Source organism: Callithrix jacchus, chromosome 5, assembly GCF_049354715.1.
Source record: "Callithrix jacchus isolate 240 chromosome 5, calJac240_pri, whole genome shotgun sequence".
In the NCBI taxonomy this organism is placed as follows: Eukaryota; Metazoa; Chordata; class Mammalia; order Primates; family Cebidae; genus Callithrix; species Callithrix jacchus.
In genome coordinates, this window is record NC_133506.1 from 121869462 (window position 1) to 121896995 (window position 27534).

At 43.2% G+C, this 27534-nt stretch overlaps 1 protein-coding gene and 1 pseudogene across 13 annotated transcripts in view; both read left to right on the forward strand.

Moving 5' to 3' along the window:
- The first annotated feature begins 6889 nt into the window (after positions 1–6889).
- Positions 6890–7653, forward strand: LOC100411778 (small ribosomal subunit protein eS6 pseudogene; annotated as a pseudogene). The gene has a single exon (XR_008481659.2). The product of XR_008481659.2 is annotated as a small ribosomal subunit protein eS6 pseudogene (transcript).
- A 7117-nt stretch (positions 7654–14770) lies between these two features.
- The window catches only part of ATP6V0A1 (ATPase H+ transporting V0 subunit a1), a 70693-nt gene continuing 57929 nt past the window's right edge, over positions 14771–27534 (forward strand). For 8 of the 12 annotated variants that reach the window (XM_035301571.3, XM_078374462.1, XM_078374464.1 and 5 more), the window contains exons 1-3: positions 14771–14827; positions 17323–17486; positions 27170–27248. In XM_035301571.3, coding sequence (XP_035157462.1) covers positions 17370–17486; positions 27170–27248 — 196 coding nt within the window. In that variant the 5' untranslated portion in view covers positions 14771–14827; positions 17323–17369. Of the gene's footprint in view, positions 15211–17322; positions 17487–27169; positions 27249–27534 lie in introns of all 12 variants that reach the window. The other 4 variants (XM_035301572.3, XM_054256377.2, XM_054256380.2 and 1 more) reach the window with 1 other exon arrangement.

Consider the following 27534-nt stretch of genomic DNA (forward strand, 5'->3'; position numbering starts at 1 on the left):
ACATAGACAACATACATTTCTTAACCATAATACAATCATCAATTTCAAGAAAGTAACTAATCCCCAGCAGCTGAACAAATTTCACCATTTGTCCCAGTAATGTCTTTTATGCATAATGATCCAATTTGAGATAACACTTAGCAGTTACTGCAAACATTTAGTCTCCTTCAGTCAGGGGAATAATAGTTCCTCATTCTTTCTTTGGCTTTCATAACCTTGACACTTTTAACGGTCAGAAGACAGTTAATCTGCAAAATGTTGCTCAGTTTGGTCTTGTCTTACGTTTCCTGACGATTAGATTTAGGATATGTATTTATCTTTGCAGGAATAGCATGAAAGGGACGCTGTGCTCTCTCTCACTGCATCCTATCAGGTGGTACACAATTTTGATTTCCCCATTACTACTGATGTTAACCTTGACCACTAGGTTAAGGTGGTATCTGCAAGACTTTTCCAGTGTCAAGTTACCTTTTTTTTTTTGAGATGGAGTCTTGCTGTGTTGTCCAGGCTGGAATGTAGTGGCAAGATCTTGATTCACTGCAAACTCCTCATTCCAGTTTCAAGTGATTCTCCCACCTCGGCCTCCCAAGTAGCTGGGATTATAGGCAAGTGCCACCCCCCCGGCTAATTGTGTGTGTGTGTGTGTGTGTGTGTGTGTGTGTGTACACAAATATACATATATATATGTGTATTTTTTTTTTTTTTTTGGTGGAGATGGGATTTTGCCATGTTGCTCAGGCTGCTCTAGAACCTCTGGGCTCAGGCCAGGTGGCTCAAGCCTGTAATCCCAGCACTTTGGGAGGCTGAGGTGGGCAGATCACTTAAGGCCAGGAGTTTGAGACCAGCCTGGGTAACATTGGCAAAACCTCATCTCTACTCAAAATACAGAAATTAGCCAAGTGTGACAGTGCACACCTGCAGTCCCAGCTATTGAGGAGGCTGAGATAACAGAACCCCTTGAACCCAGGAGGCGAAGGTTGCAGTGAGCCCAGATGGCACCACTGCACTCCAGCCTGGGCAATAGAGGAGACTTCATCTCAAAAATAATTAAATTAAATTAAAACAAAAAATAAAACCCCAGGGCTCAAGTGATCCTTCTGCCTCAGCCTCTGAAAGTGCTGGGAATACAGACGTGAACCACCTCACCTGGCCTTATTTATTTATTTATTTATTTATTTATTTGGAAGGAGTCTCACTCTGTCCCCCAGGCTGGAGTGCAGTGGCACAATCTCAACTGACTACAACCTCTGCCTCCCAGGTTCAAGCAATTCTCCTGCCTCCGTCTCCTGAGTAGCTGGGATTACAGGTGTGCGCCATCATGCCCAGCTAATTTTTAGTAGAGATGGGGGTTTTACCATGTTAGCCAGGCTGGTCTCAAACTTCTGACCTTAAGTGATCCGCCCTCCTTGGCCTTCCATAGTGCTGGGATTACAGGTATGAGCCACTGCAATCTGGCCTTTATTTATTTTTTTGAGACAAAGTCTCCCTTTGTGGTCCAGGCTGGAATGCTGTGGCATGAACATGGCTCTCTGCAACCTCAACCTCCTTGGCTCAGCAATCCTCCCACCTCAGCCTTCCAGTTAGCTAGGACTACAGGTAGACGCCACCTTACGTGACTAATTTTTTGTGAGTTTTTTTTTTTAGAGACAGGATCTTTTTTTGTAGAGACAGGATCTCCCAGGCTGGTCTCAAATTCTTGGGCTCAAGCAATCCTGCCTTGGCCTCCCCAGCTGTTGGGATTACAAGTGTGAGCCACTATGCCCAGCCTACTTTAAAAAAAAATATTTTGGAGAGTTTTCTGTTAAAAACTGGAAAATCTGCTAGACAGATTATAAAATAACTGTAATACTTTATTTGATATTTTAATAGTCTGAAATTTTTATTTCCAAAATGTCAATTTCTATTCACAAATTTTTTTTTTTAACATTTTTTTCTTCTCTGCTGAGATTTCTTTTCTTCTTTTTTTTTTTCTTTGTTTAAGATGGAGTCCCACTCTGTCACCCAGGCTGAGGTGCAATGGTATAATCTCGGCTCACTGCAACCTCTAGCTCCTGGGTTCATTCGATTCTCCTGTCTCAGCCTCTTAGTAGCTGGGATTACAGGCATGTACCACCATGCTGGGCTAATTTTTGCATTTTTGTAGAGATGGGGTTTCATCATGTTTGCCAAGCTGGTCCTAAACTCCTGACCTCAGGTGATCTGCCTGAGTTGGCTTCCTAAGGTGCTGGGATTACAGTCATGAGCCATTGTGTCTGAGTAGAATGTTTTAAAATTAATTGTGGCTATGGTTGCACAATTCTGTGAATATTAAAAAATGTTGACTTGTATACTTTAAATGGGTGAGTTGTATGGTATATTAATTATATCTCAATAAAGCTATTACAATGGAAAGATTCAGCAGTTTTGAAAATAGAACTCTCTCTCTCTATATATATGTATATATGTATATATGTATTTTTTTTCTTTTCTTTTCTTTCCTTTTTAATCTTGAGCTCAAGTGTTCTTCCTGATGCAGCCTCCCAAATTGCTGGGGTTACAGGTGTGAGCCACCATGCCTGGCCTAAAAATAGAATATTTGGAAATAAAATGATAAATTCAATAAATGAAATCACCAAGATTGGAGGAGACCCTAAACTGAATGAAGACAGAAATTAACCCATGTTACAAACGAACAACAAAACCATACTGAAGGAGAAGAAAAAGAGCCCTTCCAAGTACCTTTTGAACAAATTATTTTGGCTATATTTTTTCAGTCTAGAGGGGAAGAAAAAACTACAAGGAAATTTCTGGAGGGAAAAAAATTTCTAGAGGGAAAAAAAGATGCAAAGAAAAGCTATTCTTTTTAATAGCTTGGTTTTTCAGGGTGACATGGGAATAGCAATTATGAAATTATATTGTGCATATTGTAGAATTAAGCAATGACATAAATAAGAAGGTGGAAACTAGAGTTCTCACTGTGGGAAAAAGTAGATATAAATATGAATGAGGGAATACAAAGAAGTCTTGATGGGTGAAACTGGAGTTAGAGGCATCAGTATAAACCCAAATTTCATATACATCTGTAGAGAGAGATAGAGGTTTGGCCTCTGTGTGTTGAAGACTTCAAAGCAATAACACAATGTAAAAATGAGCAGGCTTGGTACTCAGATCTTGGTTTCTAAATATTATTCTTTACAACAAAGAAACAGCTTCTTAGAGAAATGGATGGCTTTAGGGCTGGAACAGGGACAGTATAAGCTAAGCTTGAAGTATCCTGTTGTGGCTGGGCACGGTGGCACATGCCTATAATCGCAGCACTTTGGGAGGCCAAGGCGGGCGGATCATGAGGTCAGGAGTTTGAGGCCAGTCTGGCCAACATGGCAAAACCCAGTCTCTACTAAAAATGCAAAAATTAGCCAGGTGTGGTAGCACACACCAGTAGTCCCAGCTACTCTGGACGCTGAGGCAGGAGAACTGCTTGAACTCGGGAGGTGGAGGTTGCAGTAAGTGGAGATCATACCACTGCAATCCAGCCTGGGTGACAGAGCAAGACTCCATCTCAAATAAAAAAAAAAGCTAAAGGACATTCTTGAAAAGAAAGGGAAATAATAAAAGAAGAAACCTTGGAACATCAAGGATGAAAAAAAACCATGGAAAACAAATACATGAGTAGTTATAATATACTTTCCTTCTTGTATTAGTCACCTAGGATTTCCGTAACAAAATACCACAAACTGGGTGACTTAACCAACAGAATTTGTTTTCTCACAGTTCTGGAGGCTGGAAGTCTAAGACCAAGGTATTGGTAGGCTTGGTTTCTCCCGAGGCGTCTTATTTTCGCCTGTAGATTGCCACCTTCTTGCTGTGTCCTCCCATGTCCTTTTGTCTGTGTGTGCCCATTCTTAGTGCCCACTCTCCTCTTCTTTTTTTTTTGAGACAAGAGTCTTACTCTATCACCCAGGCTGGAGTGCAGCAGCGCTATCTCAGCTCACTGCAACCTCTGCCAGCTGGGTTCAAGTGATTCTCCTGCCTCAGCCTCCCAAGTAGCTGAAATTACAGGTGCCCACCACTGTGCCTGGCTAATTTTTGTATTTTTAGTAGAGACGAGGTCTCACCATCTTGGCCAGGCTGGTCTTGAACTCCTGGCCTTGTGATCTACCTGCCTTGGCCTCCCAAAGTGCTGGGATTACAGGCATGAGCCACTGCACCCTGCCTTTTCCTCTTCTTAAAAGGACACCATTCCTGGCCAGGTGTGGTGGCTCACCCCTGTAACCCAGCACTTTGGAATGTTGAGGCAGGAGAATCGCTTGAGGTCAGGTCTGAGACTGGCCTGGCCAACATGTTGGAACCTCTGTATCTACTTAAAAAAATAAATAAATACAAAAATTAGCTGGGTGTGGTGGCACACGCCTGTAGTCTCAGCTACTCAGGAGGCTCAGGCACTAGTATTGCTTGAACCCAGGAGATGGAGTTTGCAGTGAATTTAGATCTCCCCACTGAACTCCAGCCTGGGCGACAGAGCGAGACTCTATCCCCCCACAAAAAAAGGGGATAATTCAATAATTCCTATTGATTAGCATCCCACATTTATGGCCTTATTTAATCTTTATTTATTTAATTTTTTTTGAGATGGAGTCTCACTTTGTTGCCCAGGCTGAAGTGCAATAGTGTAATTTCAGCTTGCTGCATCCTCCACCTCCTGGGTTCAAGCAATTGTCCTGCTCAGCCTCCCGAGTAGCTGGGATTACAGGTGTGTGCCACCACTCCTGGCTAATATTTTCTGTATTTTTAGTGGAGACAGGATTTCACCATGTTGGTCAGGCTGGTTTTGAACTCCTGACTTCAAATGATCTGCCCACTGTGGCCTCCCAAAGGGACGGTATTACAGGCATGAGCCACTGCGCCTGGCCGTCATTTAATCTTAATTACATTTTTAAAGGCCCTATCTCCAATGTACAGTCACAGTAGGGGCTAGGGGTTCAACATATGAATTTGGGAAGACACAATGCAGTCTATAACACTTCTCCTCTTGAGTGTTCTCAACTACATTTGATGGTTGAAGCAGACTGTATGACATTAACCAATGTGGTTTGCAAAGTATGTTGAGGAAATATTTAAGACAATTATGTTGTAAAAAGACTGAAGTGGAGGTGAAAGTTTTGTACTTCACTCAAGCTGATAAAAGTGTTGACACCAGTTGACCGTGATAATTTATGTATACATAATGTAAAACCCATTACAAACACTTAAAAAATCTATACAAAGAGATACACTCAAAAACACTATGGGAAAATTAAAATAGGATTAAAAAAAAGGTATAAGTAGACCACAGTAAGCCAGAAAACACAGGGACAACAAGAGGCACAAGCAGAAAACAAAAAATAAAATGGCAGACTTAAGCCTTTTATTTATTTATTTGTCTTTAGCAACAGAGTCTGGCTTCAAGGCTGGAGTGCAGTGGCATGATCGTAGCTCACTACAGCTTCAGACTCCTGGGCTCAAGTAATCCTTCCACCTCAATTTCCCAAGTAGTTGGGACTACAGACACACATTGTAGTAGTGGGACTACTGCCACCACTCCTGGCTAGTTAAAAAAATGTTGTTTTTGGCCTGGTGCGGTGGCGCATGCCTGTAGTCCCAGCTACTCGGGAGGCTGAGGCTGGAGGATCGCTTGAGCCCAGGAGTTCTAGGCTGTAGTGCGCTATGCCGATCTGGTGTCCACACTAAGTTCGACATCAATATGGTGAACTCCTGGGACCGGGGACCACCAGGTTGCCTGAGGGGTAAACCGGCCCAGGTCGGAAACAGAGCAGGTCAAAACTCCTGTGCTAATCAGTAGTGGGATCATGCCTGTGACTAGCCACTGCACTCCAGCCTGGGCAACATAGCGAGACCCCATCTCTTAAAAAAAATATATATAACATCATCCTCAGCAAACTGACACAAGAACAGAAAATGAAACACCACATATTCTCACTCATAGGTGGGTGATGAAAAATGAGAACACATGGACACAGAAAGGGGAGTACTAAACACTGGGGTCTATTGGGGGGAAAAGGGGAGGGCCTGTGGGAGGGGGAGGTGGGGAGGGATAGCCTGGGGAGAAATGCCAAATGTGGGTGAAGGGGAGAAGAAAAGCAAAGCACACTGCCATGTGTGTACCTATGCAACTGTCTTGCATGCTCTGCTCATGTACCCCAAAACCTATAATCCAATAAAAAATTAATTAAAAAAAAATATATATATACATATATATTTTTAAATTATATATATATATACATATATATAAATTGAAAAAAAGAAAAAAAATTTTTTTGGTAGAGATGAGGCCAGGTGTGGTAGCTCATACCTGTAACCCCAACACTTTGCAGTGAGCCGAGATCACACCACTGCACTCCAACCTGGGCAACAGAGTAAGACTCTGTCTCAAGAGGTTCAAGAAGGAGCCGGGCATGGTGGCTCATGCCTGTAATCCTAGCACTTTGTGAGGCTGAGGTGGGTGGATCACCTGAGGTCAGGAGTTCAAGACCAGCCTGGCCATCATGGTGAAACCCCATCTTTACAAAAAAAAAAAAAAAAAAAAAGAAGAAGATGAAGAAGGATCACTTGAGCCCAGGAGTTTGAGATCAGTCTGGCAACATAGCAAGATCTCATCTCTATCAAGAGACCATCCTGGCCAACATATTGAAACCCCGTCTCTACTAAAAAATACAAACATTAGCTGGGTGTGGTGGCGTGCGCCTGTAGTCCCAGCTACTTGGGAGGCTGTGGCAGGAGAATTGCTTGAACCCAGGAGGTGGAGGTTGTGGTGAGCCGAGATCACTCCCCTGCACTCCAGCCTGATGCCTGGCGACAGACCAAGACTCTGTCTTAAAATAAAATAAAATAAAAAAGTCGAAGGCGCATAGCTGTTTCAAGATGAAGCTGAACATCTCCTTCCCAGCCACTGGCTGCCAGAAACTCATTGAAGTGGATGATGAACGCAAACTTCGTACTTTTTATGAGAAGCGTATGGCGACAGAAGTTGCCGCTGACGCTCTGGGTGAAGAATGGAAGGGTTATGTGGTCCGAATCAGTGGTGGGAATGACAAACAAGGTTTCCCTATGAAGCAGGGTGTCTTGACCCATGGCCGTGTCCGCCTGCTACTGAGTAAGGGGCATTCCTGTTACAGACCAAGGAGAACTGGAGAAAGAAAGAGAAAATCAGTTCGTGGTTGCATTGTGGATGCTAATCTGAGCGTTCTCAACTTGGTTATTGTAAAAAAAGGAGAGAAGGATATTCCTGGACTAACTGATACCACCGTGCCTCGTCGCCTGGGGCCTAAAAGAGCTAGCAGAATCCGCAAACTTTTCAATCTCTCTAAAGAAGATGACGTCCGCCAATATGTTGTAAGAAACCTAGGACCAAAGCACCCAAGATTCAGCGTCTTGTTACTCCACGTGTCCTGCAGCACAAACGGCGGCGTATTGCTCTGAAGAAGCAGCGTACTAAGAAAAACAAGGAAGAGGCCGCAGAATATGCTAAACTTTTGGCCAAGAGAATGAAGGAGGCTACAGAGAAGCGCCAGGAACAAATTGCGAAGAGACGCAGACTTTCGTCTCTGCGAGCTTCTACTTCTAAGTCTGAATCCAGTCAGAAATAAGATTTTTTGAGTAACAAATAAATAATATTAGACTCAAAAAAAAAAAAAAAAAAGTCACAGACGTTTCTCGGCCTTGTGTCACTCAGTCCTTTCCCTCGTTCCCATCCCAAGATTTCTCATGTTTTCCACATTTCCTTTCCTTAAAAAGTCTCTTTCCATAGCATTCTTAGCTTCCACAAGTTAGGAGGCTCATTGCCTCATGTGTCTGTCACAGGAGTCATGAGGGTTGCATAAAATGTCACATGCCTTAGGCTTATTCATATCTCCTTGTCCATGCAATCATTAGCAGAGCTTCAGAGGAAGCCTCAAGATCTCTTAGGAAGAGGTTTTTACTTTTACTAAACAGGCCTTTATCTTTTTTTTTGAGACGGAGTTTCGCTGTTCTTACCCAGACTGGAGTGCAATGGCACTATCTTGGCTCACTGCAACCTCTGCCTCCTGGGTTCAAGCAATTCTCCTGCCTCAGCCTCCTGAGTAGCTGGGACAGGCCTTTATCTTAAACACTCACAGGCTTTGAAAGTAAAAGCAGAAGTGTTTTAAGGAACTCAGAGTGAAGTTGTAAAAGGGACTACTTCTATGGAAACAAACTACTAATCAACAGGTCACCTAAAGATTGTAGTAGTAGAATTCTCTTAATGAACACTCAAATCAGATTTTTGGTAGAACAGTTTAAGAATCAGAATTCATTTTCACATAAAAAGAAAACTTTGTAAATGGAATTCTGGTTGCAAAAAGGAAAGTAGATGCCAGGTGTGGTGGCTTACAACTGTAATCCCAGCACTTTGGGAGGCCAAGGCAGGTGGATCACTTGAGGTCAGGAGTTTGAAACCACCCTGGCCAACATTGTGAAACGCCATCTCTACTAGAAAATACAATAATTAGCTGGGCGTGGTGGCACGCATCTGTAATCCCAGCTACTATGGAGGCTGAGGCAGGAGAATCGAACCTGGGAAGTGAAGGTTGCAGTAAGCTGAGATCGTGCCACTGCACTCTAGCTTGGGCGACAGATCAAGAGACTCCATTTCAAAAAAAGGGAAAATATGTTTAAAATTATTTGACTAGACACAACCGATGATCTATTGTCATGTCAAAGAATATAACCAGAAGTAAAATTTAAAATCAAAATTCGATCTTTTGCTGTGTTAGGGCTCAGAAAACAATACCCCAAAATTACAGTCTCAGAAGCAAAAGTTTCTCCAACCTTCTCCTGCCCTCCCTTCTCTTAGTTCCATTCTCCCCTGAGAGTAGCCATGGAAACTAGAATCCTTCCTCCCTAAGGTGGCTCACAGAAACCAGAACCCCCTTTTCCCAAAGCCAGCCATAAAACCTAAAAATAGTACTCAAACTTTCCTCCACCTTTCTGTGTAAGCACTGTCCGTAAATAAATTATCTGCCTACGTTGTTTAACTGTAAGTCATAAGACCCCTGATTGTAGAGAAGGTCCTGCCTTATACCCAGAAGGAAGGAATGCATGCTCAGAGAAGCCAAGAAGAATCTAGACAGGCAGGCCTTGCTGGGTTTCCCCACTTAGTACATTAGCACTGGATGATGCCCTTTTTGTTCAATTATATTTCTACATGCTTCCATACTTTGCTAAACCTAAGCATAAAAATAGACAATTTCCCATGTATCTCTGGGTCTTGATTCTTCTTTTTTTTTTTTGAGACGGAGTCTTACTCTGTTGCCCAGGCTGGAGTGCAGTGGTGTGATCTCGGTTCACTGCAGCCTCTGCCTCCTAGGTTCAATGGATTCTCCCTCCTCAGTCTCCCAAGTAAATGGGATTACAGGTGTGTGCCACCACGCCCAGCTAATTCTTTTTGTTGTTGTTTATGTCTTCGAGTACTTTTCACTGAATTAATTTTTTTTTTTTTCAAGATGGGGGTTTCACCATGATGGCCAGGCTGGTCTTGAACTCCTGACCTCAGGTGATCCACCCGCCTCGGCCTTCCAAAGTGCTAGGATTACAGGTGTGAGCCACAGCGCCCAGCCAATTTTTGTATTTTTAATAGAGATGAGTTTTCACCTTGTTGGCCAGGCTGGTCTTGAACTCCTGACCTCGGGTGATCCACTCACCTGAGCCTTCCAAAATGCTGGGATTACAGGCATGAGCCACTGAGCCCCACCTGGATTTTGATTCGGAAGGCTCCCCTGTATACACGTTGAATAAATTTGTATGCTTAATCCACCTTTTGCAAGTGGATTTTGTTTTTGAGACAGAGTCACACAATCTTTGCTCATGGCAATCTCTGCCTCCCAGGTTTGAGCAGTTCTCCTGCCTCAGCCTCCTGAGTAGCTTAGATTATAGGTGTGTGCCACCATGCCGGGATAATTTTTATAATTTTAGTAGAGACAGGGTTTCACCATGTTGGCCAGGCTGGTCTTGAACTCCTGACCTCAAGTGATCTGTCCGCCTCAGCCACCCAAAGTGCTGGAGTTACAGGCATAAGCCACTGAGCCCAGTGAAAGTTGATTTTTCAGTGAACCTTTAGAGGGCCAAGGGGCCCCTATAGCTGCCAACCACTTGTAAGTAAATAGTTGGAAAATTATGCAGAACAAAATTTTCTTCCCAAAATTGGTAAGGGAAGTGTACTCAGTTGAATAGAGTCTTCCCAAAATTCATGTATAGGCTGGGAGCAGTGGCTCCTACCTGTAACCCTAGCACTTTGGGAGGCCAAGGCGGGAAAATCACTTGAGGTCAGGAATTCAAGACCAGCCTAGCCAACATGGTGAAACCCCATTTCTACTAAAAATACAAAAAAATGAGCCAGACATGGTGGCAGGTTCTGTAATCCTAGCTACTCCGGAGGTTGAGGCAGGAGAATTGCTTGAACCCAGGAGGTGGAGGTTATAGGGAGCCGAGATTGCACCACTGCACTCCAACCTGGATGACAGAGTAAGACTCCCTCCATCTCAAAAAAAAAAAAAAAAATTAATGTATAATGGGGAACCTGTGAATGTGGCCTTATTTGGAAATAGGATATTTGCAGATACCAAGTTAAGATGGGATCAGATTGGATTAAGTAGTGCCTAATTTAATGGCTTGTATCCCTGTAAGAAGAGGAGAATTTGCTTACAGAGACACATATAGGAGGCCAGGCACAGTGGCTCATGCCTGTAATCCCAGCACTTTGGGAGGTTGAGGCGGGCGGATCACTTGAGGTCAGGAGTTGGAGACCAGCCTGAGCAGCATGACAAACCCCTGTCTCTACTGAAAATACAAAGATTAGCTGGGTGTGGTGGTGCACACCTATAATCCCAGCTACTCAGGAGGCTGAAGCAGGAGAATTGCTTGAACCTGGGAGGTGGAGGTTGCAGTGAATTGAGATTGTACCACTGTAGTCGTCGGTGCAACAGAACAAGACTCTATCTCAAAAAAAAAAAAAAAAAAAAAGAGACATATAGAGGAAAGAATACCATGTGAAGATGGAGTTGGAGGCAGCAACTGAAGTGATGCATCTATAAGCCAAGGAACACCAAGGATTTCTGGCAACTACCAGAAGCCAGGAAGAAGGAAGAAAGGATTATTTTCCAGAACGTTTGGAGATATCACAGTCTGCAGACACCTTGATTTCAGACTTCTAGCCTCCAGAACTGTGAGAGAATACATTTCTTTGTTTTTGTTTTTTTGAGACAGGATCTCACTCTGTCACTCAGGCTGGAATGCAATGGCTCAATCACGGCTCACTGCAGCATTGACCACCCTGGCTCAGGCTCAAACCGTCCTCCCACTTCAGCCTCGTGAGTGGCTGAGTCTACAGGCATGTGCTAAAAAATTAATCCAGCTAATTTTTTATTTTTGTACAGATGAGGGTCTTGCTGTGTTGCCCAGGCTGGTCTCAAACTCCTGGGCTCAAGCTATCCTCCTGCCTTGGCCTCCCAAAGTGCTGAGATAACAGGCTTGAGCCACCTCCCGCTGCCCGATTTCTTTTTTCTTTCTTTTTTTTTTTTTTTGAGACTGAGTTTTGCTCTTTCATCCAGGTTGGAATGAAGTGGCACAATCTTGGCTTACTGCTACCTCTGCCCCCTGGATTCCAGTGATTCTCCTGCCTCAGCCTCCCAAGTAGCTGGGATTATAGGTGCCCACTACCACATCCTGCTAATTTTTGTACTTTCAGTAGAGACAGGGTTTCCCCAGTCTGGTCTCAAACTCTTGACCTCAGGTGATATGCCCATCTCGGCCACCCAAAGTGGTAAAATTACAGGTGTGAGCCACCGCGCCTCATCTGATTTCTGTTGTATTAAATGCTACCCAGGTTGTTGCTATTTGTGTGGCAGCTCTAGGAGACAAATACTTGAAGCCTATGGAGAAGACACTTGAGCAGAGATGTATTTCAAAACACTAGGAATCTAAGTGGGATAAGCTAACATAGCTGATTCTTCATTGGTGGAAATTTGGACAATTGACATGCATTCATTCAAACTAAAAATTAAAGAGAAAAAAACACATTTAATCATTTCCCTACAGTGACAATTCTCACAACTGTTTGAGACTCTATCAGTTAGATCCCTAGCTCTGTTCTCTCCTTCTTGTGGTAGTGAATAACTAATCTTTGTAACTGTTTTTTAGCTATTTTCACAAATGCTAGGGAATAGCTCGGTTTAGATATTCAGAACTGTGTCACTGGCCAAGCCTCATATGGAATTGCTCATGTCTTCTAGGGCTGTAGGTGTGGTCAACAGCATTTTAAATTTGGTCTTATCAGACATATGCCTCAGCTTTACCATATCATCTGTTAAATGGGAATAATAATAGTAACTGCCCCTAGTGGTGATGTGAGGATTAAATGAGATCATATTTACCAAGCATGTAAAAAAGTGCCTGGCACATAGTTAAGTATTAATCATTGGGCTCCGCTCTGTCTTGCCATTTGGGCAGTTTCTTACTGAACCATGAGTTACTCTAGGATAAGAAGCATGTCTGTTTCATTTTCCTATCCCCAGCACCTACTACCCCTTTCTGGCACACAGTAGGCCCCCAGCAAGCATCTGCTGCTTAAAAGGCACTATCCAGCAGGCAGTATGAAATTTCATCTCTGAGCCTTGGAGAAGGAAGTCAGGTGGAAAAACAGATATGAGTCCTACACATAAACATTTAAGCTTGATCAAAGGCAAGACAATCAGGGAAGAGAGCATGGAGGGAAAATAAATAGAACGCTGGGGAAAGACTGATGGCAGGAGATGAAAGCAAACAGAATAGGGGTTCTGAGAGCGTACCCTTTCAAAGAAGCTATGAAAAGAGTTCAAGGGAATTGAAGTAAGTCCAGAGGAAAGGCTATCTTAAAGGTGGAGTATGAAGAATTGTGGTTAGCAAGCAGCTGACTGAGGTTAATTTTTTTTTTTAAGTTTCAGAGGAAGGAAATGACATTGTGTAATAGTTTTCTCTAACTTGGCAGGCTTTCAAATGTGGGTCCCTGTCTGTCTTGCCAGAAGGGTTGACAGCTAGGGAGCAGGGATAAGCAGGGTATGGGTCTCTCCAAGACTGTGTTTTAAGAAGATTGTATCAAAGTCAAGTTGTATCTTCACTTACAATATAAGATAATAAATTCAAATAAAAAGTCCATTTTTGCCCCTTACTATTTTGTTTAGGCTGCTAAAGCAGGTTTGATGATGTTTTGTCAAGCAGACAAAATTATAAGCAACAAGTTTTTACCTGGATTATCTCCCTCATTGCACTTGAATTTCAATAGGGTTCTACCACCCACGGAGACTAACCGGTTTTCTGAGTTTTTCCTGATACGATTCTGGTAATCACAAATGACCTGAGATCCCTACCCCTCTTAAAAAGGGCAAGAAAAGGGAATCCATATCAATATTTGATAACAGCATTTTAAAAATAATAGGCATAACTTTTGCGTTTAAAAATGTTTTAAAATCTTTAATTTACAAGTGAGTACAAGACATAAAAAATGTTTTTAAAATAAATTTTAGGAATTCAAAACTCCTAAGTGGTCAAATGAGCCCACATCAATCTACCAAACAAGACTGAAATTTATTTTCACAACATATGATCTGATGAAGTTTTTCCTGTTAAATAGAGAAAAATAGACTCCGAGAGGGAAGTTGCTGGAAGGCATGAACCATGTACCATTGAAAAAGAGGTTTTCCAAACTTAGGCGAATGAGAGTCCAGTAAAGACTCTACTACAGGATCTAAAGCCAGCCACTTCCTAGTCTGTGACTTAAATGTTCTCATCTGTAAAGTAAGGGAAAAGAGAAAGGGTGGTATGTGTGTGAATTCTTTAGATATAAAAATAAAGAGAGAAGACATTAATTCTTTGGATATGAAAATAAAGAGAAGGCCGGCCGCAATGGCTCTCACCTGTAATCCCAGCACTTTGGGAGGCCGAGGTGGGTGGACCACCTGAGGCCAGGAGTCTGAGAACAGCCTGGGCAACATGGCGAAACCCCATCTCTACTAAAAATACAAAAATAACTGGGCGGGCAGGCCATGGGGGCTCTTGCCTGTAATCTCAGCACTTTGGGAGGCCCAGGCGGGTGGATCGCTTGAGATCAGGAGTTCGAGACCAGCCTGACCAATATGGTGAAACCCTGTCTCTTGAAAAAAAAAAAAAGAAAGAAAATAGCCGGGCTGCGTGGTGCGTACCTGTAATCTCAGCTATTCTGGAGGTTGAGGCAGGAGAATCGCCTGAACCCGAGAGGCAGAGGCTGCAGTGAGCCATCGCGCCACTGCACTCCAGCCTGGGCGACAGGGCGAGACTTGGTCTCAAAAAAAAGAAAATAAAAGAAAAGAAAGAGAGGACATTAATTTTTGGGGTGTGTGTCTGTGTGTGTTAATTAATTCTTTGAATATGAAAATAAAGAGAAAAGACAACCTTGCCCAGTTTAAGGGGTAAGGAAAAAGGATTCAGGGAGGCTCAGGAACTTAAGGCCTCGAGAACGTGCACCTCCAGCCCCACCCGTCAACCCGCCAAACCGCTAACCCTCCACAGCCTGGGGACACCGCACAGAAACCAAGATGGCGTCAGCCCGCTGGGTCTCGCCTGCGACCCCCGTGACTCTGCACTGCGGCAGCCCAGGCGAGGCCGCGCTCCATTGGCCAACTGAGATGAGGTCATTACGGGGGCGGGGGCCGGCGGCGGCGCAGGGGCGGGGCTTTGCGGACGCACGCGCGTCGAAGCGCTGCTCCCTGAGCTGCGGAGACTGCGGGCTTTGCTGCGGCGGCTGCTGTGGCGGCGGCGGTGGGAGGTGAGCGGGGACTGTAGATACAGCGCGACAGGGAGCGGCCCTCGATGGACATAGGAAATTCTTCCAAGAGCCCTCTTAATTGTCAAAGGAATTAGCAGGGACCTTAAGTCTTCGAGATAAAATGGGGGTTCGTCCCCTCCTCGGGCACCCCTCCTCTGTCCTTAGGAACCGGAGGCTCACTGTCCTTTGGAAGCCCTGAATCCCTTCCCTGTTTCAAGAGGTCGGCGGAGGAACCGGAGGTTATTGGATAGGCAGAAGAATTTAGAAGGCTTCTTAAAGTGTCTCTCAGTTTGGAGGCTTTCCTTTCCTTTTTTCCCATCCCGAGGTAGATATGCCTCGGTCCAGAGAATTCCTGCTCATTGGGTAGACAGGAAATGAAGCAGGTGAATACCCTGGGAGGAGGCGAAGACCGGATGACTGGAGTGAGATTCTGCGAGGCAGGGCGCAGGGGCGTTGTAGTTGGACCTATCTTTTGCAGACTTGCTCTTTCTTCGTATTTTGTTTTGTGATCGTCCAGAACTACTTTGGCCTAATTAGTCTTCTGTTAGCCTCCATTGCTAAAGAGATATTCTTGGGAGACCTGTAATCATTAAAGAGCAGGAGAAGGGAGGCGCCTCGTTGGAGGTTATCATTATCCGCAGCCTCGGAACTATGCTGATCAGGCCTAATTTTATATGTTAGAGGTTGTAGAATCTCTGTTTGTCGAAGGGTGGTGCTGGTAACAGCTGATTTGGATGATTCAGGTGTACAAAATCTTAAAGTCAACCTGCATACTCTCTTCAGAAATTTTTGCTTATGTCTGAGCGTGTGATGTTGTCTTGAACATCAAATGCACAAAGGTTTGTTCGTTCAGATTTCTCAAATTGTTTCCCAGCCTTCCAGAAGAGTAAATCTTCCTTTGATGTCAGACTCATCTGTCAGTACTCAGTATAGATGCCCTTATGACACTAAAAATACTGTACATTTTGCGAAGTTTGGGTACTGGATGGGTTGTGCCCTACGTTAGCTGATCGTGAATAAATAATTGCAGTTTCAGGACCACTGAGAGCGCCAGTTGTCTCATACTTGGCAACCCTAAGACAGCCCTAAAAACGAAACCTTTATTGGCTCATGAGATTTGACAGATGGAAGAATGTAATTAATCTTGAAGGTAGGGATGAAAACAGAAGGCTGCAGAGGTGGAAGGCTTATTCTCTGTGGCTTTAATAAAACTGCTTTGTCATTATCAATGTGTTCCTGCCATGCTTGATTTGAAACTGAGCTTAATATGCAAGCTGGTTGCTTTTTCCAGATAACGGTAATTTGTTTGAATTCCTAAGGGAGGAAATACTGTTTTCTGAGAAATCTGGAAGATTAAACCCTTTAGTGTAGCCATAGCTTTAGGATAGTGCCAGAACTTTAGGCTTTTAGAAATGCGCATTGTCAGTAGAAGGGGGAACGACAGTTACAAGGCAGACATCTTAATGAGAGGGTAATCAAGGCCTCTTCTGTTTGTTTCCTGCAGTAGCAAAAACAGATTGAACATTGTGGAAGTCACTGCCTCAGTACTGTGTCCTGGATATTTAAAGAGTGGTTTGGGATTCCCAGTTCCTGTCTTTAATCTGGGTACATTCTTACCTATTGAGTTGCCCAAAATATTGTCACTTGATCCTGATGTTGACTGCAACTGAAGTGACTTTTCTTTTTCTTTTTTTTTTTTTTTTTTTGAGACAGAGTCTTGTTCCGTTGCCAGGCGCCAGTGATCTCAGCTCACTGCAACCTCTACCTCCTGGGTTTAAGCAATTCTCCTGCCTCAGCCTCCTGAGTAGCTGGGACTACAGGCATGTGCCACCATGCCCAGCTCATTTTTATATTTTTAGTAGAGACGGGGTTTCACCATGTTGGTCAGGATGGTCTCCATCTCTTGACCTCGTGATCCACCCGAGGAGATTATAGGCGTGAGCCACCATGCCCAGCCCCTGAAGTGACTTTTCTTTTCTATTCTTTTTTTTTTTTGAGACGGAGTTTTGCTCTTGTTACCCAGGCTGGAGTGCAATGGCACGATCGGCTCACCACAACCTCTGCCACCTGAGTTCAGGCAATTCTCCTGCCTCAGCCTCCTGAGTAGCTGGGATTACAGGCATGCGCCACCATGCCCAGCTAATTTTTTTTTTGTATTTTTAGTAGAGACGGGGTTTCATCATGTTGACCAGGGTGGTCTCGATCTCTTGACCTTGTGATCCACCCGCCTTGGCCTCCCAAAGTGCTGGGATTACAGGCGTGAGCCACCGCTCCCGGCCTAAAGTGACTTTTCATCTGGCACTCTGTGGGACAGGATTCAGGAACTGCCTTTGCAGTTTCTCCTTTCCATCTTTCTAGGCAGGATATCAAAACAGTTGTTGACCTGTCCTCATGGGGTGGAAGAAATGTAAATGCAAGAGCCTTAGTGGGGTGTCATTTGCTCTTTAGCCCTCTTGGTAATTTCCAGGGTTATGTCATTTTTCTCCTTACTTCAGGTTGGAGAGAAATCCAGGTACTCAGTTGACTGGTACTTTCTGCCACCATGGGGGAGCTTTTCCGGAGTGAAGAAATGACACTGGCCCAGCTTTTTCTACAGTCAGAAGCTGCTTATTGTTGCGTCAGTGAATTAGGAGAACTCGGAAAGGTTCAGTTTCGTGATGTAAGTAGTTGTGGGGCTGCGACTTGATTACTGCTGAACTCTGTTGTTAACATGGTCAGATGCCTTGTGATGAATGTTTTGTTTTTTATTTGCAAAAATAACATTATAGCACTGGCTTCCTTTTGGCAGAATGCATATTTTGAGTTGTCTTTCTAGAGGTGAGAATGTTTGTGCCAGTCCTTCTATGCTTTTGCTAGCTCCCACTTTGAGGACAACCCTAAGTATTCTCCCGGTAATTGTTTGGGATGCAGGGAGAGGTTACCAAACTAACTCGATTAGGGCTTTCACTTTTTTGGGGGGGCTCTTTAACACCTATAGCAGGATATTTAAAAATATATATTAGCTGGGTGTGGTGGCTCATACCTGTAATCCCAGCACTTTGGGAGGCCGAGGCAGGCGGATCATCTGAGGTCAGGAGTTTGAGACTAGCCTGGCTAACATGGTGAAACCCCGTCTCTAGTAAAAATACGAAAAATTAACTGGGGGTGGTGGTGGGCACTTGTAATCCCAGCTACCTGGGAGGCTGAGACAGGAGAATCGCTTGAACCGGGAGACAGATGGTGCAGTGAGCTGAGATCGTGCCATTGCTCTGTAGCCTGGGCAACAAGAGTGAAACTTTGTCTCAAAAAAAAAACCGTACATATATATGTGTATATATAGTAGTTTTTCCATCCAGTAAGACATTTTAAAAAAAATCAAAATTTGACATATCCAGCTATAGATATATAGTATATAAATAAGCATATACTGAATATTCATTATTTTGGAATATTATACTGGGCACTTGGAGAGGCTATCTAAAGAATATGAACAATCTAGGGCGGGCGCAGTGGCTCATGCCTGTAATCCCAGCATTTTACGAGGCCGAGGCAGGCAGATCACGAGGTCAGGAGTTTGAGATCAGCCTCACCAACATGGTGAAACCCTATCTCTACAAAAAATACAAAAAATTCTATCTACTTAAGAGGGAAACATTCCATATATAATTGAAACCTCCTGTGCATCCTTCCTCCTTGCCAGTCCTCTTTCTTCCACCCCAGAAATAACCCGTACAGTGATTTTTTGTTGTTGTTGCTTTTATTACTTCTATGTGTGGGTTTATTGTTGTTGTTGTTGCTTTTCTTTTTGAGACGTGCTCTGTTGCTCAGGCTGGAGTACAGTGGTGTTTAAGTGATTCTCCTGCCTCAGCCTCCCGAGTAGCTGGGACTACAGGTGAGCACCACCATGCCCAGCTAATTTTTGTATTTTTAGTAGAGACGGGGTTTCACAATGTTGGTCAGGCAGGTCTTGAACTCCTGACCTCAGGTGATCCACCTGCCTCAGCCTCCCAAAGTGCTGGGATTACAGGTGTGAGCCACCATGCCAGCCAACAGATTTTTTGTTTTCTTCTACTTCTGTTAATTTTTGTGGGTTTTTTTTTTTTTTTTTTTAATAATAAAATTTATAACATTAAGAAAAAAAAAGAGATGGGGTCTCATCATTTTGCCCAGGTTGGTCTTGAACTCCTGGACTCAAGCAGTCTTCCTGCCTCAGCCTCCCAAAGTGCTGGGATTACTGGTGTGAGCCACTGCTTAGCTGAAATGTACACATCTTAATAGAACAATTTGCTGAATTGATAACTTTATGCACATCTGTAACCAGCACCCCAATCAGGATACAGAACTTTTTTTTGTTTTGGAGACGGAATCTTACTCGGTTGCCCAGGCTGGACTGTGGTGGTGCAATCTCAGCTCACTGCAACCTCTGCCTCCTGAGTTCAAGCAATTCTCCTGCCTCAGTCTCCTGAGAAGCTGGGACTATAGGGTGATGGCCACCATGTCTGGCTAATTTTTTGTATTTTAGTAGTGATGGGGTTTCATTGTGTTGCCCAGGCTAGTATTGAACTCCTGACCTCAGGTGATCCACCCTTCTTGGCTTCCCAAAGTGCTAGGATTACAGGTGTGAGCCAACGCACCCGGCCTGAACATTTTCATCAGTCCAGAAAAGTATCTTGTGTTTACTGCTAGTTGCTACCCTTCATAGGTAGACTCTGTTTTGATTTCCATCATCATAGGATTAGTTTTTCCTGTTCTTGACATATATGTAAATGACTCATATATATATATATTTTTTATTTTGTTTTATTTTATTTTTTTGAGATGGAGTTTTGCTGTTGTTACCCAGACTGGAGTGCAATGGCATGATCTCAGCTCACCACAACCTCCGCCTTCTGGATTCAAGCAATTCTCCTGCCTCAACCTCCCGAGTAGCTGGGACTACAGGCGCGCACCACCATGCCCAGCTAATTTTTGTATTTTTAGTAGAGACGGGGTTTCACCTTGTTGACCAGGATGGTCTCGATCTCTTGACCTCGTGAACCACCCGCCTCGGCCTCCCAAAGTGCTGGGATTATAGGTGTGAGCTACCACGCCCGGCCTGACTCATATATTGCAAATTCTTTTTTTTGTTTTGTTTTTGAGATGGAGTCTCTCTCTGTCACCTGAGGTCAGGAGTTTGAGACCAGCCTGACCAACACTGAAACTGACAAAGTCTCACTCTGTCACCCAGGCTGGAGTGCAGTGGTGTGATCTTGGCTCACTGCAACCTCCACCTTCCTGGTTCAAGCAATTCCCCTGCCTCAGCCTCCTGGGTAGCTTGGATTACAGGCACGTGCCGCCATGCACAGCTAATTTTTTGTATTTTTAGTAGAGGCGGGGTTTCACCATGTTGACCAGGATGGTCTTGATCTCTTGACCTCGGGATCCACCCACCTCGGCCTCCCACAGTGCTGGGATTACAGGCATGAGCCACTGCGCCCGGCCAAGTTTTGATTTTTCTTAAGCAAATACAGTTGTCCCTTGAAAATGCAGGGGTTAGCTGATCCCCGCCCCCCCGTGCAGTTAAAAAATCTGCATACAACTTTGACTCCTCCAAAACTTAACCACTGATAGCCTGCTTTTGACCAGAAGCCCTAACAATATCATAAGCAGTCAATTAATACATATTTTGTATATGTATTGTATACTGTATTCTTATAGTAAAGTAAGCTAGAGAAAAGAAAATACTGTTAAGAAAATCGGGCCGGGCGCGGTGGCTCATGCCTGTAATCCCAGCATTTTGGGAGGCCGAGGTGGGTGGATCACGAGGTCAAGAGATCGAGACCATCCTGGTCAACATGGTGAAACCCCGTCTCTATTAAAAACACAAAAAAATTAGCTGGGCATGGTGGCGCGTGCCTGTAATCCCAGCTAATCAGGAGGCTGAGGCAGGAAAATTGCCTGAACCCAGGAGGCGGAAGTTGCGGTGAGCTGAGATCGTGCTATTTGCACTCCAGCCTGGGTAACAAGAGCAAAACTCCTTCTCAAAAAAGAAAAAAGAAAATCATAGGAAGATAAACTATATTTACTGGAAGTGGATCATCATGAAACTCTTTATCCTTACTGTCTTTATGTTGAGTAGGCTGAGGAGGAGGAAGGGGAGGGGTTGGTCTTACTGTCTTAGGGTGGCCAACTTGGAAGAAAATCTGTGTATAAAAGGATCAGCACAGTTCAAACTACATTGTTCAAGGGTCAACGGTAACTGAGTAGTGGAATGCTCAGTCAGGGGTGGGAAGGTATATGTTTAACTTTGTAAGAAACTGCCAACAGTTTTCCAAATCTTCTACTTCTTTCCCGATAGCATTTATCACAACAAATTGTAATAATTGGTTTGCATCTCTCTCCTCTGTGGAGTTGAAGACTGAGACATAGCTTGTTATTATTAATGATTCTCTTTAATAAACATTTTTGCCTTAGATTCCCTTTAATATTAATATATTGAGTTCTTGAAGAGAGAACTGTTGAATGCATGGATATGTATGTGTGTGTTTTTATGTTTCTATGTGTGTATGCATATAATATATAAACACATATATGTGATTAAGCTCATAAATTGTGTTGTTCAACTTTTCAAATTGAGGACGTAGCTTACTCTTTGTATTTTCTCCAGTGCCTAGTTCAGTGTCTGACACATATTTGGTGCTTCATAAATGTTGAGTAAATATAGTTCTTTATTTATGTTACTTTTATAGAATTTATCATATACTATTTTTTTTTTTATATTTTATTTTTTTAATTTTTTATTGGATTTTAGTTTTTGGGGAACATGAGCAGAGCATGTAAGACAGTTGCGTAGGAACACACATGGCAGTGTGCTTTTCTTTCCTTCTCCCCTTCACCCACATTTGGCATTTCTCCCCAGGCTATCCCTCCCCACCTCCCCCTCCCACTGGCCCTCCACTTTTCCCCCAGATAGACCCCACTGTTTAGTACTCCCCTTTCTGTGTCCATGTGCTCTCATTTTTCATCACCCACCTATGAGTGAGAATATGTGGTGTTTCATTTTCTGTTCTTGTGTCAGTTTGCTGAGGATGACGTTCTCCAGATTCATCCATGTCCCTACAAACGACACAAACTCATCATTTCTGATTGCTGTATAATATTCCATGGTGTATATGTGCCACATTTTTCCAATCCAGTCTATTATCAATGGGCATTTTGGTTGATTCCAGGTCTTTGCTATTGTAAACAGTGCTGCAATGAACATTCGTGTACATGTGTCCTTATAGTAGAACGATTTATAGTCTTTTGGATATATACCCAGTAATGGGATTGCTGGGTCAAATGGAATTTCTATTTCTAAGGCCTTGAGGAATCGCCACACTGTCTTCCACAATGGTTGAACTAACACTCCCACCAACAGTGTAAAAGTGTTCCTTTTTCTCCACATCCTCTCCAGCATCTGTTGTCTCCAGATTTTTTAATGATCGCCATTCTAACTGGCGTGAGATGGTATCTCAATGTGGTTTTGATTTGCATCTCTCTGATGACCATTGACGATGAGCATTTTTTCATACGATTGTTGGCCCCATATATGTCTTCTTTCGTAAAGTGTCTGTTCATATCCTTTGCCCACTTTTGAATGGGCTTGTTTGTTTTTTTTCTGTAAATCCGTTTGAGTTCTTTGTAAATTCTGGATATCAGCCCTTTGTCAGATGGGTAGACTGCAAAAATTTTTTCCCATTCTGTTGGTTGCTGATCCACTCTAGTGACTGTTTCTTTTGCCGTGCAGAAGCTGTGGAGTTTCATTAGGTCCCATTTGTCTATTTTGGCTTTTGTTGCCAATGCTTTTGGTGTTTTGTTCATAAAGTCCTTGCCTACTCCTATGTCCTGGATAGTTTTGCCTAGATTTCCTTCTAGGGTTTTTATGGTGCCAGGTCTTATGTTTAAGTCTTTAATCCATCTGGAGTTAATTTTAGTGTAAGGTGTCAGGAAGGGGTCCAGTTTCTGCTTTCTGCACATGGCTAGCCAGTTTTCCCAACACCATTTGTTAAACAGGGAATCCTTTCCCCCTTGCTTGTTTTTGTCAGGTTTATCAAAGATTGTATAGTTGTAGATATGTTGTGTTGCCTCCGGTGCCTCTGTTTTGTTCCATTGGTCTATATCTCTGTTTTGGTACCAGTACCATGCTGTTTTGATTACTGTAGCCTTGTAGTATAGTTTGAAATTCGGTAGTGTGATGCCCCCCGCTGTGTTCTTTATGCTTAGAATTGACTTGGCTATGCAGGCTCTCTTTTGGTTCCATATGCAGTTCATGGTGGTTTTTTCCAGTTCTGTGAAGAAAGTCAATGGTAGCTTGATGGGTATAGCATTGATTCTGTAAATTACTTTGGGCAGTATAGCCATTTTCACGATATTAATTCTTCCTAACCATGAACATGGAATGTTTCTCCATCTGTTTGTGTCCTCTCTGATTTCGTTGAGCAGTGGTTTGTAGTTCTCCTTGAAGAGGTCCCTTACGTTCCTTGTGAGTTGTATTCCAAGGTATTTTATTCTTTTTGTGGCAACTGTGAATGGCAGTTCGTTCTTGATTTGGCTTTCTTTAAGTCTGTTATTGGTGTATAGGAATGTTTGTCATTTTTGCACATTGATTTTATATCCTGAGACTTTGCTGAAGTTGCTTATCAGTTTCAGGAGTTTTTGGGCTGAGGTGATGGGGTCTTCTAGGTATACTATCATGTCGTCTGCAAATAGAGACAATTTGGCTTCCACCTTTCCTATTTGAATACCCTTTATTTCTTTTTCTTGCCTGATTGCTCTGGCTAGAACTTCCAGAACTATATTGAATAGGAGTGGTGAAAGAGGGCATCCTTGTCTAGTGCCAGATTTCAAAGGGAATGCTTCCAGCTTTTGCCCATTCAGTATGATATTGGCTGTTGGTTTGTCATAAATAGCTTTTATTACTTTGAGATACGTTCCATCGATACCGAGTTTATTGAGGGTTTTTAGCATAAAGGGCTGTTGAATTTTGTCAAATGCCTTCTCTGCGTCAATTGAGATAATCATGTGGTTTTTGTTTTTGGTTCTGTTTATGTGGTGAATTACGTTTATAGACTTGCGTATGTTGAACCAGCCTTGCATCCCGGGGATGAATCCTACTTGATCATGGTGAATAAGTTTTTTGATTTGCTGTTGCATTCGGCTTGCGAATATTTTATTGAAGATTTTTGCATCTATGTTCATCATGGATATTGGCCTGAAGTTTTCTTTTCTTGTTGGGTCTCTGCCGGGTTTTGGTATCAGGATGATGTTGGTCTCGTAAAATGATTTGGGAAGTATTCCCTCTTTTTGGATTGTTTGAAATAGTTTTAGAAGGAATGGTACCAGCTCCTCTTTGTGTGTCTGGTAGAATTCGGCTGTGAACCCATCTGGACCTGGGCTTTTTTTCGTGTGATAGGCTCTTAATTGCTGCCTCGACTTCTGCCCTTGTTATTGGTCTATTCATAGTTTCAGCTTCCTCCTGGTTTAGGCTTGGGAGGACACAGGAGTCCAGGAATTTATCCATTTCTTCCAAGTTTACTAGTTTATGTGCATAGAGTTGTTTGTAATATTCTCTGATGATGGTTTGAATTTCTGTGGAATCTGTGGTGATTTCCCCTTTATCATTTTTTATTGCATGTATTTGGTTGTTCTCTCTTTTCTTTTTAATCAATCTGGCTAGTGGTCTGTCTATTTTGTTGATCTTTTCAAAAAACCAGCTCTTGGATTTATTGATTTTTTGAAGGGTTTTTCGTATCTCAATCTCCTTCAGTTCAGCTCTGATCTTAGTTATTTCTTGTCTTCTGCTGGGTTTTGAGTTATTTTGATCTTGCTCCTCTAGCTCTTTCAATTTTGACGATAGGGTGTCAATTTTGGATCTCTCCATTCTCCTCATATGGGCACTTATTGCTATATACTTTCCTCTAGAGACTGCTTTAAATGTGTCCCAGAGGTTCTGGCATGTTGTGTCTTCGTTCTCATTGGTTTCGAAGAACTTCTTTATTTCTGACTTCATTTCATTGTTTACCCAGTCAACATTCAAGAGCCAGTTGTTCAGTTTCCATGAAGCTGTGCGGTTCTGGGTTGGTTTCTGTATTCTGAGTTCTAACTTGATTGCACTATGGTCTGAGAGGCTGTTTGTTATGATTTCAGTTGTTTTGTTTTGCATTTGTTGAGCAGTGCTTTACTTCCAATTATGTGGTCAATTTTAGAGTAGGTGTGATGTGGTGCTGAGAAGAATGTATATTCTGTGGATTTGGGGTGGAGAGTTCTGTAAATGTCTATCAGGTTTGCTTGCTCCAGGTCTGAGTTCAAGCCCTGGATATCCTTGTTGATTTTCTGTCTGGTTGATCTGTCTAATATTGACAGTGGAGTGTTAAAGTCTCCCACTATTATTGTGTGGGAGTCTAAGTCTCTTTGTAAGTCATTAAGAACTTGCCTTATGTATCTGGGTGCTCCTGCATTGGGTCCATATATGTTTAGGATCGTTAGCTCTTCTTGTTTTATCGATCCTTTTACCAGTATGTAATGGCCTTCTTTGTCTCTTATCATATACTATTTTATTGGTTGGGTTCATCTTCTCTATTAGATTACAAGTTATTTAATTAATTAATTTATTTATTTTTGAGACATAGTCTTTCTCTCTTGCCCAGGCTGGAGTGCATTGGCACAATCTCGGCTCACTACAACCTCTGCCTCCCAGGTTCAATTGATTCTCCTGCCTCAGCCTCCTGAGTAGTTGGGATTACAGGCCTGTACCACTATGCCTGGCTAATTTTTTGTATTTTTAGTAGAGACAGGGTTTCACCATGTTGCCCAGGCTGGTCTCAGACTCCTGAGCTCAGGCAGTCCTCCTGCTTCAGCCTCCCAAAGTGCTAGGGTTACAGGCGTGAACCACCTCGCCCAGCCATTTTTTTTTTTTTTTTTTTTTAGACAAGAGTCTTGCTTAGTTGCCCAGGCTGGAGTGCAGTGGCGTGATCTTGGCTTACTGCAACTTCCGCCTCCTGAGTTCAAGCGATTCTCCTGCCTCAGTCTCTGAAGTAGCTGGGATTATAGGTGCATGCTACTACCACACCCGGTTCATTTTGTATTTTTAGTAGAGATGGGGTTTTGTCATGTTGGCCAGGCTGGTCTTGAATGCCTAACCTCAGGTGATCCACACACCTCAGCCTCCGGAAGTGCTGGGAGTACAAGCGTGGGCCACTGTGCCTGGCTGGATTGCAAGCTTTTTTTTTGAGATGGAGTCTCTCTCTGTTGCCCAGGCAGGAGTACAGTGGCCTGATCTCGGCTCACTGCAACCTTTGTCTCCCGTGTTCAAGCAGTTCTCCTATCTCAGCCTCCCTAGTAGCTGATACTATAGGCACCTGCCATCACGCGCAGCTAATTTTTTGCATTTTTAGTAGAGACAAGGTTTCATCATGTTGGCCAGGCTGGTCTCAAACTGCTGACCTCAGGCTACCCACTCGCCTTGGCCTCCCAAAGGGCTGGGATTACAGGTGTAAGCCACTGTGCCAACAGATTGCAACCTTTTTAGTGAGTAGGAACTTGTTTTTTATATTCTAGAACATCTGTCATATTACTTTGAAAATTACTTGTGGTGCCAGGCACAGTGGCTTACGTCTGTAATCCCAGCACTTTGGGAGCCGAGGCGGGCGAATCACGAGGTCAAAAGATTGAGACCATCCTGGCCAACATGGTGAAACCCTGTCTCTACTAAAAATGTGCATAATTAGTTGGGCATGTTGGCGTGTGCCTGTAGTCCCAGCTACTCCAGAGGCTGAAACAGGAGAATTGCCTGAACATGGGAGGCAGAGTGAGCCAAGATCATGCCACTGCACTCCAGCCTGGCGACACTGTGAGACTCCATCTCAAAAAAAGAAAAAAAGAAAATTACCTGTGGTGTATTGGCATATGAATGAATAAACCAAGCCTGTCATTGAGGAGGTGAAGGCCTTGGTACAGAAAAACAAGAGAAGTTCCTCTTCTCCTTGGAAAAAAAGAGAAGGAAAACCAGAGAGAGCTTCTGTGATATTCATTGCCCACATTTTAAGTGGTGGGAAGGAAGCTCACTGAGACTTTTGGCCTAGGAAGAACATTTTGTACCATCATGCTTTACCTAATTTGCCTCCATTCCAGTAATGTCACAGCAACAAGGGAGGAAGTTTTTACTCTTAGCTGGTGTGAATGGTCATTAAGCAATTTTTTTTTGGATCTATAGACAGTTTTTATTAGTGTTGCATCCATGCATTGACACAAAATTAGTTTTTCACTTTGCAGAATGTGTTGTTTGAGAAACAGAAGAAATAAATCCAGTGTTTCAATGTTTGTTATTGTGTTTTTATTTTTCAGTTAAATCCAGATGTGAATGTTTTCCAAAGGAAATTTGTGAATGAAGTTAGAAGATGTGAAGAAATGGATCGAAAGCTTCGTATGTGCATTTTGGTCATGTGTAGTGTACCTTTAATGAATCATTTGTCTTAGATTTTATTTATTTATTTATTTTTGAGATGGAGTCTTGCTCTATCACCAGGCCAGAGTGCAGTGGCATGATCTTGGCTCACTACAACCTCTGACTCCCAGGCTCAAACAATTCTCCTGTCTCAGCCTCCTGAGTAGCTGGAACTACAGGCACGTGCCACCATGCCCAGCTAATTTTTGTATTTTTAGTAGAGAACGGGGTTTCACCATGTTGGCCAGGATGGTCTTGATCACTT